The 13,060-nt window shown below is 45.6% G+C and overlaps 2 protein-coding genes across 12 annotated transcripts in view; both read left to right on the forward strand.

Annotated features, from left to right (window-relative positions):
- ARHGEF9 (Cdc42 guanine nucleotide exchange factor 9) overlaps positions 1 to 13,060 on the forward strand; it is a 193,382-nt gene that overhangs the window by 72,096 nt on the left and 108,226 nt on the right. The window contains exons 1-2 of one of the 11 annotated variants that reach the window (XM_069810879.1): positions 3,318 to 3,468; positions 7,450 to 7,511. The exons of 6 other annotated variants lie outside the window; for them this stretch is intronic. In XM_069810879.1, coding sequence (XP_069666980.1) covers positions 7,482 to 7,511 — 30 coding nt within the window. In that variant the 5' untranslated portion in view covers positions 3,318 to 3,468; positions 7,450 to 7,481. Of the gene's footprint in view, positions 1 to 3,317; positions 3,480 to 7,217; positions 7,347 to 7,449; positions 7,512 to 13,060 lie in introns of those variants that run through there. 4 more of the 11 variants (XM_069810883.1, XM_069810882.1, XM_069810884.1 and 1 more) reach the window with 4 other exon arrangements.
- Positions 2,480 to 3,404, forward strand: LOC138690684 (uncharacterized). The gene has a single exon (XM_069810890.1). The coding sequence runs from the start codon at positions 3,110 to 3,112 to the stop codon at positions 3,287 to 3,289; it is 180 nt and encodes a 59-aa protein (XP_069666991.1). The 5' UTR covers positions 2,480 to 3,109; the 3' UTR covers positions 3,290 to 3,404.

Here is a 13,060-nt window from a genome sequence, read left to right on the forward strand (position 1 = left end):
TCCCAGCATCTCCAGCCAGAGAGGACAGCAGAGAGGTCTCCACAGCTATCGCCCTCCGGTCTGCAGCTGCTCGTGACGCACAAGCTGTACGCGGTGAGCAGGACAGTGGGGGACCTCCTGCCTGCAGCTGACAGGCAGTTACAGGCAGGGGGCTGGCTTCATTGCCTCTATTTATAATCTCTGCCCTCCCCTGTGCTGTGACTGGCTCAGCTCTTGCAGAATGACTGCCTGAGACCTGCCAGGCACATTGCTCGTAATGAAATCCTCTTTTTCAGCTACGGAAGTAGCTATTGAGCATGTGTGATAGCTACTGCACCTTTTTTTCTGGATATTTCTTAGGCCTCTGCTGCTTCTACCTGCCCAATTTTTGCTCCCCCATCTATATGCAAAGGCATGGAGGAGTCTGCCTTGAAACCCTGCTGGTTGCTTCCCGTTCTTGGCATTGAGAGGACACAAACAGCGCAGGACAAGGCGAGGGATGGGCTGTGCCTGTGGAGGTGTCTGCAGGCCCTTGGGGCTGCTGTGCAGAGGTAGAAAATCTCCACTGTGATTTCTGTAAAAGTAAGGCTGAATCTGAGGCTGGGGTCTAGACCCAGGCTCCCTCTGTGCTCACTGCAGTTTAGAGGAAAAGATTAAACTGGCCGTAAAGATGCCTCTAAATTTGGGCCCATTGTATGTTTTGGAGAGGTCACTGTTATTACTGAGACCAAAACTGGAATTTCCTGGATGTTTGTGGGAGTTCAGGCTTGGGTTTTAGAAAATTGCCTGTGTTGTTTTGGGAAAGATTGGTAACAATAATAAATACTCCACATCTATTACATGTCTGCTATTCTGATTAGTCTAAAATTGCATCAGACAGACTGACTATCCTAAAAATGCATACTTGACAGGAAATGCAGGTCTGGAAGCTGGTGATCAGGCAGATCCATCACCTGGGCACAGCCTGGTGTGTGTGCTAATGGGGCAGCCAGGCTGCCTGCCTGGGGCAGGTTTAAAGCAGCTTCTTGTAAATATGCAGGTGAAAAATCACCTTTCACTGTCCTCCTGAATGAGAAATTCTCTGCTTGAATAGAGCAGGGGGTCTCAGTTGCTGGAAACAGCCTCTGGCTTTTAGTTATCACACAAAAGAAAAATGAGAGGAAAAGAAACCACCTGATTAACCCAGACCATTCTTATTTCTAACGCTGCTCAACACAACCCACCCTCTGCATCTGCAAACACATCACGGCCCACACATTCTACAAAGCTGGTCAGAAATGAGGAGGATGGTGTGCTGGATGAGTGTTGGTCTTGCACAAACCACTGGGTCTCATGGAGGCTGAGGAGGGAGGGCACTGTGAAGACTTGGTCCTCACCCGCCCAAGGTGCTCTCTCCTTTGATGGTGTTTGAGGGTGGATATAGAAAAAGCCTGCTCATTTTGAGGGAGCTCTCTGGAAACCCAATAGCAAAGGAAAAAAAAATAAAATAAGCCTTGCAGTAAACAGCTGGGTTTAGTATTGGTTTGAATGGTAAGGTGGGGTAGGAGCATAATCCTACCCATCCCTTCCCCAAATGCTGGTGACAAAAAATATCTGCCCTGGAAGGATGCAGTGATGGGAAGAAAGGCCTCTCGTTGGTGCGAGCCCACTCCATGCCCTGTCTGTTCAGGTTTAAACATTAAAGTCCTCCTGAACTCTTGTTGTTTGCTACTGGAGAACAAAATAAGCGCTCGTTTGGTGCATGTTGGCCTTAGTGTTTGTGTGCAAATGTCCCAGGTACATTCAAAGGAGCACGTTTCCTGGAAGGTGTTGATGATCAGTCCCCGTATGCACATTTTAGTGCATAATGAATATGCATTGGTGACATTTCTATATTTGTCTTTGTCTGTAAAATCATTTGCTTTTTCCAGCCGAGCACATCTTTTTGTGTGTGTGTGTGTGTGTGTGATGCCTCTTTAAGGTAACTGCTGGTTCTGGGATCTGAATGAGATTCGGGGTAGCAAAATTGGCACGTGGACCATAAACCCTGAGTGTGTATGTGAATTTAATGTAGGAATGAGCTTTTCTGGCTGCTGTAGAAGGAATAAAGATCCCCCATCCTGTCTTTCCCCCCACCCCCCTTTTATACATCTCTATCTGTAGAATCAGAATTCAATTTAACTCTTAGCATGGAGAAACCCAGTGCAGTGCTGAGGAGAGAGGCTATGCGATAGATTTATGATGGGATGATGTGCATACTATTGTACAGAGTTAAAGAGTGATTCCCCCTACAAAATTCCCACGTTACAGGCTCACAATGCATTTCCAAGTTACCAAGGGTTCCCTTTCTGTTATTTTGGCTGCTTTTCTTTCCCGCTCTTTCTCCTGCTCCCCTACCTGGTCTGAGCAGGCTCCTAGCAGCACTGGCTCTTTTTGCTGGCGTTTAATATTTTCCATCCGAAGCTTAGCGCAGGCGGTACAGACGGGGCAGACGTGTCCCCGCCGTACAAAGGCAGTGAGGAACGGGATCTGCGTTGCACAGAAAGCCCGGAGACGCCTTCCTGGAGCTCAGCATTGGCATCCGACCACGACGCCGGCTTCCCGGCCCACCGCACAGCTCTGTTTTCTGAACTGCCGCAAAAGTAGAGGGGAAAAACATGCCTGCATGGCACTCCCTGTCACGGCGGGCGGAAGACTCGCGTATTTATGGAGCCAGCGCTTCCTTTTGCGTTTGACTGACAGCCAGGATCCCTTCGCTGCCTGGTCACTGGAGCTGATTAGTATGCGAAAGGGTCCGCCTCGCACCGAGAGATGCAGCCGCAGCAGCTTGCAGAGCTGTCACACTCACACAGGCTTCTTATCTGCACTGGCTTGACGAATTAAAAAGCAAGCCAGCCAGCAAGAGAGAGACCGGGAGAGAGAGGGGGGAAGAGAGAGAGAGAGAAGCTTGCAGACAGCGCTCGCTTTCTTTTCCTAAAGGAAGGATTTTGCATCTTAAGTGCTCACTGGTTGTGATGATGCTTCACTTAGCGGGCTCCAGAATGAGCTAGAGACAGCAGATAGGGGGATAAACTAAAAGCAGACCACAAAGCATTACGAACAAAACCAAAACCAGGAACAGTTTTCTCCTCTATTCTAGCATGGTGGATGTATGGACAGTCTTACAGAGCAGAGGTTGACTTCTCCAAATCTACCAGCCCCACATCTTGAACACTACAGTGTTCTGCATTGCACCATGACCTTGGATGTTCAAACGGTGGTCGTTTTTGCAGTGATTGTGGTGCTATTGCTTGTGAATGTCATACTCATGTTCTTCCTGGGCACTCGTTAAATGGATTTTTTCTCCTGAGCTGTTGGGGGCTACTACTACCACTAGCAATTCAACAAGAGAGCACGAGCGAGAGAGAGAGAGAGAGAGAAAGGCGAGAGAGAGAGAGAGAAAGAGAGAGAGAGAGATTTCTTACTGAGGGGGGAAACGCGTTGAGCTTCAACATGGCCTCGCTGTGATATGTATGACGTTGGTATATTATCTCTCCCTAAATCTTTTGTCATGTCTTGTCTTTTAAGTATGCCTGTAAGTGTAGCTGCTTTTGCCTGGGTTTTAAATGTGATAAATAATAGTAATCCATTCATATATCGTTCTGTGCTAGCGAGATAGAGCTATACATATTTAGTTAGAAGCAGAGTGAAAGTATCTTTCTGTGGTAAGCACTGGCTGTGTTATTTTGCTTCCTTTAAAATAGAGGCTCAAGTTAATAGTAAGTCATTTTGTGTGAAATTTCTAGCAAGCAGTTAATGTGCAATGTCTGTGAGAGTAACCATGTAGCTGCCAGGTGAGAGGTGGTGGTGTGTGCAATTGAATCGAGCTCTGGACATTTTTAAGGGGGGATGAGAAATCCTATTAAAGGATTAAATCTTTGCTAAAATAACATTCAGCCACAAAAAAGGGAGAGAAATTCTACTTACTTTATTTATCTGTGTTGCCTTGATGATCTGACTTGATTTCTCAATATTCAGCCCCAAAGCCTCCAAATTCTACGTCCACACTGATGTAGCCTAGCTCCTTTCTTTAAAGATGTGAGAGGGACCAAAACATAACCTGCTGGGCTTTTTTTTCCTGTTTGTATGTGGTTTATATCTCTGCAAATTGGGAAGGAGGGATCAAAGATAAAAAGAGGAATGCATGCTTTGTTTTTCTTTGCTAAAGCAACAGATACGGAGGGGTTGGGTTTTGCTTTGATTTCTCTAGAAATTTTATTTTGGCTTTCTTTTCTTTCATATGTGTGTGTGTGTGTATATATATAATTTTTGGTAATGTATGTAAGAAAAATCTTTGCCCACCTCAAGGATAACAAGATTTTGAGATGGGTTGTTTTGCGTGACTTTATTTACATTGATTTTCTTGAAAATGAAGTGCTAAGTTGTATATTATAGGCTTGCTGAAAAGGTGTCCACTAGTTAGACGTCCTTCTGTTGAAAGATGTCTAGACCAAAATTGCAATGTTTACAGCTTGGAAGCAGAGCTGGCTGGGGGGTTCGAGTGTCAGTGCATGAAGTTTAGAGAGAATATGAAGGGAATGTCTGAGAGTAATGTCTTTTCCTCTTGAAAATATATCTTTGTACTGTGTTTCTGTTAGAAATCTTAAGGATTTTTTGTATGTTATTTTCCCATCCGGAAAAATCAGAATTGCTCAAAACAACAAAAAAAAGAAATCACAGTTTGAAAATGTTTACATTTCTTGCTAATGTTCACAGGAATTATATCGCCTTGATAATTTAACTAGTTTGTGCTAATTCCAGCTGTTATTTATCTGATGTCCTCTACTAATCGGGAAAAGGAAAAATCATGTAACTGATTCATAAAGACATAGCTGGAGCTTATAGATGGAGACGTATAGTTATTTCCATGTGAGAGTCTGTGTGCTGCAAGTTAAATGCATAGCTGGGCTTAGGAGCTGATTTCTTTTTGGCTGGTGGCATGATTGGAAATTGAGTTAAATGCTGCAAATCTGCCACTTTCAAAGTGGCTTTAGCTGTAAATAAAAGACGAGAAAAAAAAATTTTCCCTGAGTCGCGGGCTGGTAACAGTCGGCCCCCAAAGCTGACAGGAAGTGTTTAGTGGCAGTACCCCATTTTAATGGGTAGAAAAGCCAAGACCTAGTGATACAAGCCCAGCAAAGATGCTCTGGTGCCTGCTGGCTCTGTTTCCCCCTGTTCACTTGTAGCTATCTGTGCAAGAGGTATCAGCTTCACTTCTGAAGAGACTGAGTGAATCTTCTTTTTATTTAAAAAAAAAAAAAAAGGATGCTGAGGATGGTTTGGGTTGTTAAACAGCTCAAATTTGCTTTATTTTCCTGTTAGCTATCATATGTCATTAGTTTTATAGGTTGCAGAATCTCCTGGAAATATAATAAATGAGCAAAGATCACCATGGAAAGGGAATCAATCAAACAGCAGCCAAAATAATCCTTTCAGTGAAACAGTTTTAAGTGACATAGTGATTTGGAGGAGTTAAGGGTGGAAAAATGGGAAAAAACCCCCAAAACAAAACAGCGAGTTAAAAATGGAATGCAACTGTGTCTGAATGTTTATTTTCCTCAAGGTTAGCTCTCTGGTGTGAAGGTTTACCTTTCAATAAGATTTCTACGAGGAATGCTTGGTGTACCTAACATCGTTTTCTAGTGCGTGCAAAGTGCATTCCTTGATCCGGAGCTTGTACTTCTCGGGTGGTATTTGGGAGGTGTGCGTGTACACGACGGCGTATGTTATTGCATGTGTTGGGAGCTGCCATGTCTGATTGCTAATTGCTGTGAGCCCCTTCTGGTTCCATCAGTGGAGTTGTGTGTTGCTGGGGCATCTCCGACTGGTGGGGTGCATGGGGAGGACGAGGGTGTTGTGCACGCTCAGCTACGGGGGGAGTGATCGCTTGGAGCTTATTTTTTTCTATCATGGAACATGCTTGAGAGAATTAATGTAATTTTATTACAACTTTCTCGCCTGTTATTCTCCCAAAGGCTGGTGGAGTCAAAGAACGCAGTTTTATGCAGACTGATATGAACGTGAAAGTTGGGAGCAGATAACTTTGTTATTGTAGCAACACTGTTCCTGTTATATCAGGCTTCCCCTTGTACTTTTCAGGGAGAGAGAGGAAATAAGCTTAAAAAGTGAGCAAGGGCTGGGGTTTCTGCTTGTTTAGTTTGATCCCTGTTTCCCACCCCCAGTCCTCAGTGGCCACCTTTTCAAACGGGCCTTGAGCCACCTGCCCCAACCCCATTTTTGTAGTTTCGCACCTGCAATTTTGCATTTTCGAAGCCTGCAGTGGAACCTCGAACTGCCTGGTTTGCAGGAGCAATTAGCTAGTTAAACAACTCCGTCTTGCCATACTTTTCAGGAGCGGCTCAATCCATGACAGTCTGCATTAGCAGCTTTTTGGGGCAACAGCGTTCCTAGTTGCTTGCAGTAGACCCCTGTACTCGTAAGTGACTGTGCTTGCAAAATTCGGGGTGTAATTTGCACACTGTAAAATATCTACATGTGGTGGAGCTTTCCTTCTCCCTAAGCTCCGTGGGATGATTCGGGTCATGTGTGTGGCTGGTTGCGGTCGGGTTCCTGGGGGTAGTTCAGCCCCGTAACTCCCCCCGCTGTTTGTGGATGTTGAGTTCTTCATGTTTGTGGGGATGCTCAAGCCCAGGGATAGGGAAGAGGGATCTTTCCTTTAAATAAATCAAAACACTGACCCTCTGGAAACTACAGCCCCAAAGAAAAAATATTCATTTGTATGCAAATAGCATATTTATAATGCATAAAATCTCTTTCAGTGATTGCTCCTGTGTATTTGCTAAGGCTGGGTGATGGGAGACCTGCCTTGCTGTTTGTCTGCTTAAGCAGGATTCAATGTTATTTGCCACAGGATTCATGAAAATGCCTCTGACTGTATCATAGCAACCCTGTTTCACACAGTCCATAAAAAGTCCATTCCTCCTGAGCGGCAATCCGCTGTCTTAAAGATTCAGGCACCCTTCTTGTCATGGGGAAAGGGTGCATTTCTCCCTCTTTGGATGCTTCAGAAAAAGCATACGTGTCAGGATGATCCCTGCTAGTCCTGCGTTCGCTGTGATTTTAGTGCTCTTTCTTTAAGGCTAATAAGAGGGCTTCCTTTCGTTTTTTAAAGGCTTCCTCCCCCACCCTGGATATTTCCCACCTCTGTTTTAAACCTCACATGACAAGTTAAAAGGGGGACGGGACAGCTCAGAGGTCTCTGACGTGATGGCTCTTTTCTGTCCTGCCATTTGGATTTTCCCCCGGGATGGCAGCAGCACAGCACTTGCTTATGCTTTGTAGTGAATGAAGATCTGCCCAGATTCAAGCCCTTCTGTGGGAATGCAGAGGTGCTTTCTCATCCCGTAGATGAATGTTCTTAAGAGCTGCATGTTCACCTGACTCCTGCCCCCATCTGTTTGCATAATGTGGTTATATTTCTTTTTGGATCAGGTATTCAGTACACAGCCCAACTGCTGTGTATAATGTCTGAAGGAAAATTGCCAAAAATCCATGTAAGTTTTTTTTGTTTTGTTTTGTTTTAATTTGTGAATAGAACCCCTCTTCTGTATTGTTCATTTCATTATGTTGTCGTTCTTTGATTTCTGTATTTAATGAATGCTGGTTGTGATGGGAGATCCGGTGCTCTTTGTGACCAGTGCTTGCTTGCTTGCATGTATGTATGTATTATGCCTGTATTGTATGTGCTATATGTTGTTAATAATGCATCTGTGTCGGTGAGGAGGGGGGGTTTCTATACTTTGCATTCGCAATGTGTACCTTTCTCAACTGGGTGTGAGAATCGTGTTCAATGTGTATCTCCCAGTGAAATGTTATGAGAGCTATTTTGATAAAATGCAGGGATTTGTCTCTTACATGCGGAATCTCCAATGATCAGAAGTTAGGAAGCTTGAGTAAAACTCCCTAATGTTAATAATTGTGTAATAATTGTCCTGTTGCGAAGAGGATGTTTGTTCGGGGGTTACAGCGGTGGCAGGGTTTAGTTCTGCCGGGTCCTGGTTTTGCCACTGATTTACTATATGGCCTTGGGCACGTTCCTTCTCTGCTTCATGAGTCCTCTTTCCCAGTTGTAGAAGAGGAACATTACTCATTACCAAGGCATAGCCAAGACCGATTGACTCCTATTTCTTCCCTTTCTGCACTGTCCTGTAGCTGCAAAACGTTGTTCTGGTCAGGCGGCACGGTATGGCGACACGGGTGGACGACACTTGCATGCCCATGTTGGCCCAACTATGCGTAGCTGGATTTTGCCTGTTGGAACTGTTGTAGACGGCAAGCTCTAGTGATTTATGCTTCTCACTAAAAATAGATGCTCCTGGAGAAAGAGCTGCTAGAGGAACCATGATTTTTTAATTTTATTTTATTGGTTATGGTTGAATTTGTTTCCTAAGTGGAAATGAGTCTTAATCTGAAAGAGCCTCGTAGATGGCCAGGTCGTCTCTAATCCTGCTGTCCTCCTCACCAGCAAAAGACCATGCAGCCTGAACTCCTTATTTCCAGTTTTTGTAGAGTATTACTCCTGCATTGTCAGAAACACCACACTGATGGCATGTTCACTAGGACCTGTGAGCTCAGGGCAAGAAGCCCTCAGAGCTCTCCTGTTGATGAATGTGTTGGGCAGGCCTGAAAGTTTTACCATCCAAATTAAAGAGGGCCTTAGAGGGTGAAGGAGCACCCGCATGAAGGTATTTAAAGAAGTAGTTCTGGATTTCAAATGACTCTGGTTTATTCATACAGAAAATTGCTACTTTGGGGAGCTGCCCCTGCTCCCATCACAGAGGCAGGGAAACTGAGGCATGTGGTAGTCGGAGAGCAGCGTGTGGTGGGCTGGGGGTTAGTAGCAGAGCTCAGAGCAGAAGCAAAGCTCAGGGGTCCATCGGTTGCTCTGCCCGCTTGGCTGTGCTACCTCCTCTTAATCCTCAGTGAAGCAGGGTGGGCAGGCATGCCGCTTGGTTTCTGGCTTGTACGTTTTTATCTGGACTTTGCCGTTCAGAAGTGTCAGCGCGACAGGCTTGTGCTGGGGAGCCGTGGAGTGAGCTGCTTGCAGTCTGGTGGAGGATCTCTTTTAGGGGATTTCGGAGCTCCCGGCGTAGCAGACTTCAGGAACAGAAAAGTCTGTCCGTGCCCATGTGGAAGGTCCCATGTGGTTTAGTGCCTGCCCCTTCTTTTGCATCAGCTGAGACATATATAACATAACGTATAGACTGCTGGCAAGGATTGTGTTTCTATTTTAGGCAGCATCTCCAGCTAAGTAAAGCAGGGGCTACACTGCAAGCCGCTTTGCTCTGTGATCTTTTTTAAGTCTCTGAGGGATGAACTGTTTCTCTACCCCTGTTGCCTTCCTCTAGGACCTGACCAGGACTTGCAAGGCAGACAGTCATAGCCCCGATGGGTGCTCGGGTGAGAGCAGGCAGCCCTGCCATGGCAGCTCTATGGCCACAGAGGTAAAATGGTCTCAATAGGTGGCATCACCCCATTGCCACAGTATGGGGTAAGGCAGCCCGACCTGGCAGCCTGTCCCCTTTTTTCTTTTTTTCTTTTTTTTTTTAATAATAAAACCCAAAGTTAATTTCTAGGTCATTTATTGTTAATAGATTGTCTTACTGCCCCACCACAAGCACGGGCAGGTGTGTGCTCTGGCGTCCTTTTCTTCTCGAGCTAAGCTAATGTGCCACATTACTGCCGTGCCACGGTGCGCCCCAGCGAGGTCTGCGTTTTTGCTGCGGGGCCAGGGGGGGACTGTAGATGGAGTGGTCCTTCCCACTTTGTTTCTGGTGAGGAAAGCAGCATGCCCAACTAGCCTATTGCCTCAAGACTGTGGCCCCTGTCCCCAGCTCTGCTTCCCTGCCTGCCTCCTGTGGTGACCTTTGCGGAGCATGTCCTGCCTGGAATGATGAGGATAATTGTCATCGGGTTTGCAACGTGGGCAGGGATGCACCTGAGCATCCTGGACATGCCCTGTGCCACCAGAGAGCCAACAGCGTCGCCAGACATCTAGTAAAAATCCCTGGATGTTGCTGATAGGATTTGTTTGCATCAGTTCCCTCTCAATACTCAAGATGTTTGCCCCGAGAGTGTCTATTTCTAAAGGGTTAAGCTTCTCCTGGTGCCAATTCTTGGGTCTTTAAGCCGCTATAAGGGAGCTCAGAGCTCCTGGCTGTGAGAGTGGTTGCAGCTCGCACTCAAAAGATGCCGGGAGAGGAATCAGCCAAACTACGAGGATTTTGAAAGTAGCAAAGGTCCGAACTGTGTGTGGGGTGTTCTTATAATTGAAAAAATGCAATACGGCCTCAGCTACCCAAATATAAATTTAGAGAAATACTCTAAGAATCAATCTTTTACCCTAATAATCAGTAGGCTAATTTGCTGGGCATACCTGTAGAAAAGTTTTGTCAAGTAAAATTGTTCTGTTTGAAAAAAACCATCAGGCTCTTGCTGGCATTATCAGAAAACAATTTTTTTGAAAGGGTTTCTGTGGACCATATTCCCCATGCTATTTCTGATGCTTCCAGTCTCCTCTATTGTATTCAGTATATCTGACAAGATTTTCTTAATAGGTTGTGCACTGAAGTTTCTGTTTTGATACCAAATTTAGGGAAGGCTTGTTATCTAAAATTCTTTCTTCCTGGCTTGATAAGGTGCTGATTAATTTTAAGCAACTCTCTTTCCTTATCTAGTTGAGCTTCAGTCAGTTTTAGTATAATCTTGGAAAAGTGTGATCAATCTTTAATGTTTGTTTTTGAGGTTTATTCCAAAGGCTTTTATGCACGCTGCATGTTTGCTCTTTTGTGACGTTCTATGAGAATTAAGTTAAAAAGTAACAACTATAGAACAGGTTTTGAATTCAGATGAAATGTTTTAAAGTTTCTGTAAAAAAAGAAAGAGCATCCTTTAAATGGCAGTTGACTCTGATGTAGTTTTAGGTGTTAAATTGGAATTGTATTACTCCAGTGTTGCAAATATGCAAAGCTGGATGCATAAAAGAGAGAATACTAATGGTGCCCATATATAGGAATGTGTATATCTGATGCAGGGATGAAGGAAAGGGACTATTCCCTCTCCATAGGCATGTATAAGGTGAGGAGTGTTAGGGGCAGCTTCACTTGTCTCTGCCTTATGCCATTGAGAAGGGCTGTGGGGGCACAGAGTGCCGTACGGGGAACCGCCTCCTGCTTTTGCCGAAATGCACAGGCAAGAGGAGGACATGGTGCAAGAAGAGGGTTGTCTGTTCGGTGCAGCCATCTCACTCTCGGCAAGGAGGGGGCTTGCTGGGGCCATGGCGTCGTTGCAGGCAGCCCCCACCCCTGCCAGGCACTGTGAGCAGTGGCACCCGTGCCGGGGTGGTGATGAAACTCAGCTGTCATCGGTGGAGAGCGTCTGCTTTGATTTCATGATCAGGAGTTGACATCTGGATAGATTTTCAGTCTCCTCTGGTCCAGGGTAGATGAATCTCTTGTCCAATGCCCAGCAGCAGATCGATCCCATCTCCTGGACACCAAGGGTTTTGCAGAAGCATCTAAAAGTCTTTCCTAAAGAATTAAAAGTACACACGCATGCAGAGCAAAGAAACTAAACCTCACAAACCTGCAGGCTGGGAACAAATATGCTTAAGACTAACCAGCTGCCTTATAATTATAAATCTTCATCCAGGAGGAGCCTGGCTTCTTTGGTGCATACCTGGAGCCTGGGAACTGTATTAACAGGATCAAGAACCTAGACTTCTGGAATTTAGAAAGCACTGGCCTCGCTTCCCCGCTGCACCCAGCACCCCGCTGTGGGAGTGGGTGCTGACAAGCCAGGTGCTGGTGCCATCCCCCCTGAGACGGGATGGCACTCTCAGCCCACTGCCATTTGCAAATTGTCGCAGTGGCCCCAACTGTCACAGAAGCCATTTTTCCAGCTCAATTTTAAGCTCAGCATGAGACTGTGTCTAGTCCCCAGAGCCCAGGTTTGGCTGGAGGTTGTAGGCAGCACATTCCCGGTGCTTCTTATTTTGCCATCTCCTCCTGTAGCTTCCCGGTTTCTCGTTCTCCTCCTACACTCCCTGTGTTAAACAGTTGCTGTGTTTTGCCCCAGAAAATGGTGATGGTTTAATCTATCTCCAGTGTGTTTTTAGAACAGATGCCAGGCTGTCCCTCTCTCTCATCCTCGCACACAGCAATATACATGTGTGTGCATGCGTGTGCAGGCAAGCATTTGTGCATCTTCGTATATATTTCTTTTTACATATACAGGGAAACATATAGATTAAAACACATGTGCATATGTTTTCCTTCCCAGATATATTTTGGAAAATATGAGTCAGCAGCAAGCAAGAACATATTACATAATCTCTGGGAGTGAAGAAAACCTTGCAATTTATTAGGAGGCAGGCTTTCTGCAAGCAGCATTTTTAAACATCATTTTGTTACCACACATTGGTGCGTGCCTCTCGGTCAAGTGGCCTTACTTCCATCATACACAGTTGTGTCCAGTACAGAAATGTAGTCCCAGTAGTCTTGGCTTTTGTTATATTTTTAAACCCCACAGTAACAATAGCAGAGTCTCAGGGCTGTGATGATGGTAACGACTTTTCTCCTCTTCCTTAACATGTTTTCCTGCAAAGACTGCGATATTCCTTTTTGGTTCCCCCCACTCCCCACCTCCTGCTGTTTTCTATAAAATCTCAGCGCTGAGAGAAATCGCACATGAGTGCAGCTGGAAATAAATGTTGCCCCCTCCACCTCCCCTCTGCTTGCGGCCACCCACCTCCACCGCCTACACCCAAATGGGAGAGTGAAGTCAACATCCACTTTTAGCCCTCGTCTCCTGCTCTTGCACGGCTCTCCCCGCGAGCTCATTTCCAATGCCTTGCAGAGCTCAGTAGCTGTGCCTGCCGTACACGCAGAGGGTGAAATTCAGAGGGGGTTGAACACCATTTTAACGGCTTCTGCAGCCATAAGAACACTTGTCTGGTCCCATCGGCGCTCATGCTATCATATGCCTTAACATAAGGGGATGAGAGAGGACACGCAGTTTGCTTCTTGTTCGCTAAGCATCCCAG

Source organism: Haliaeetus albicilla, chromosome 23 (assembly GCF_947461875.1).
Source record: "Haliaeetus albicilla chromosome 23, bHalAlb1.1, whole genome shotgun sequence".
NCBI lineage: Eukaryota > Metazoa > Chordata > Aves > Accipitriformes > Accipitridae > Haliaeetus > Haliaeetus albicilla.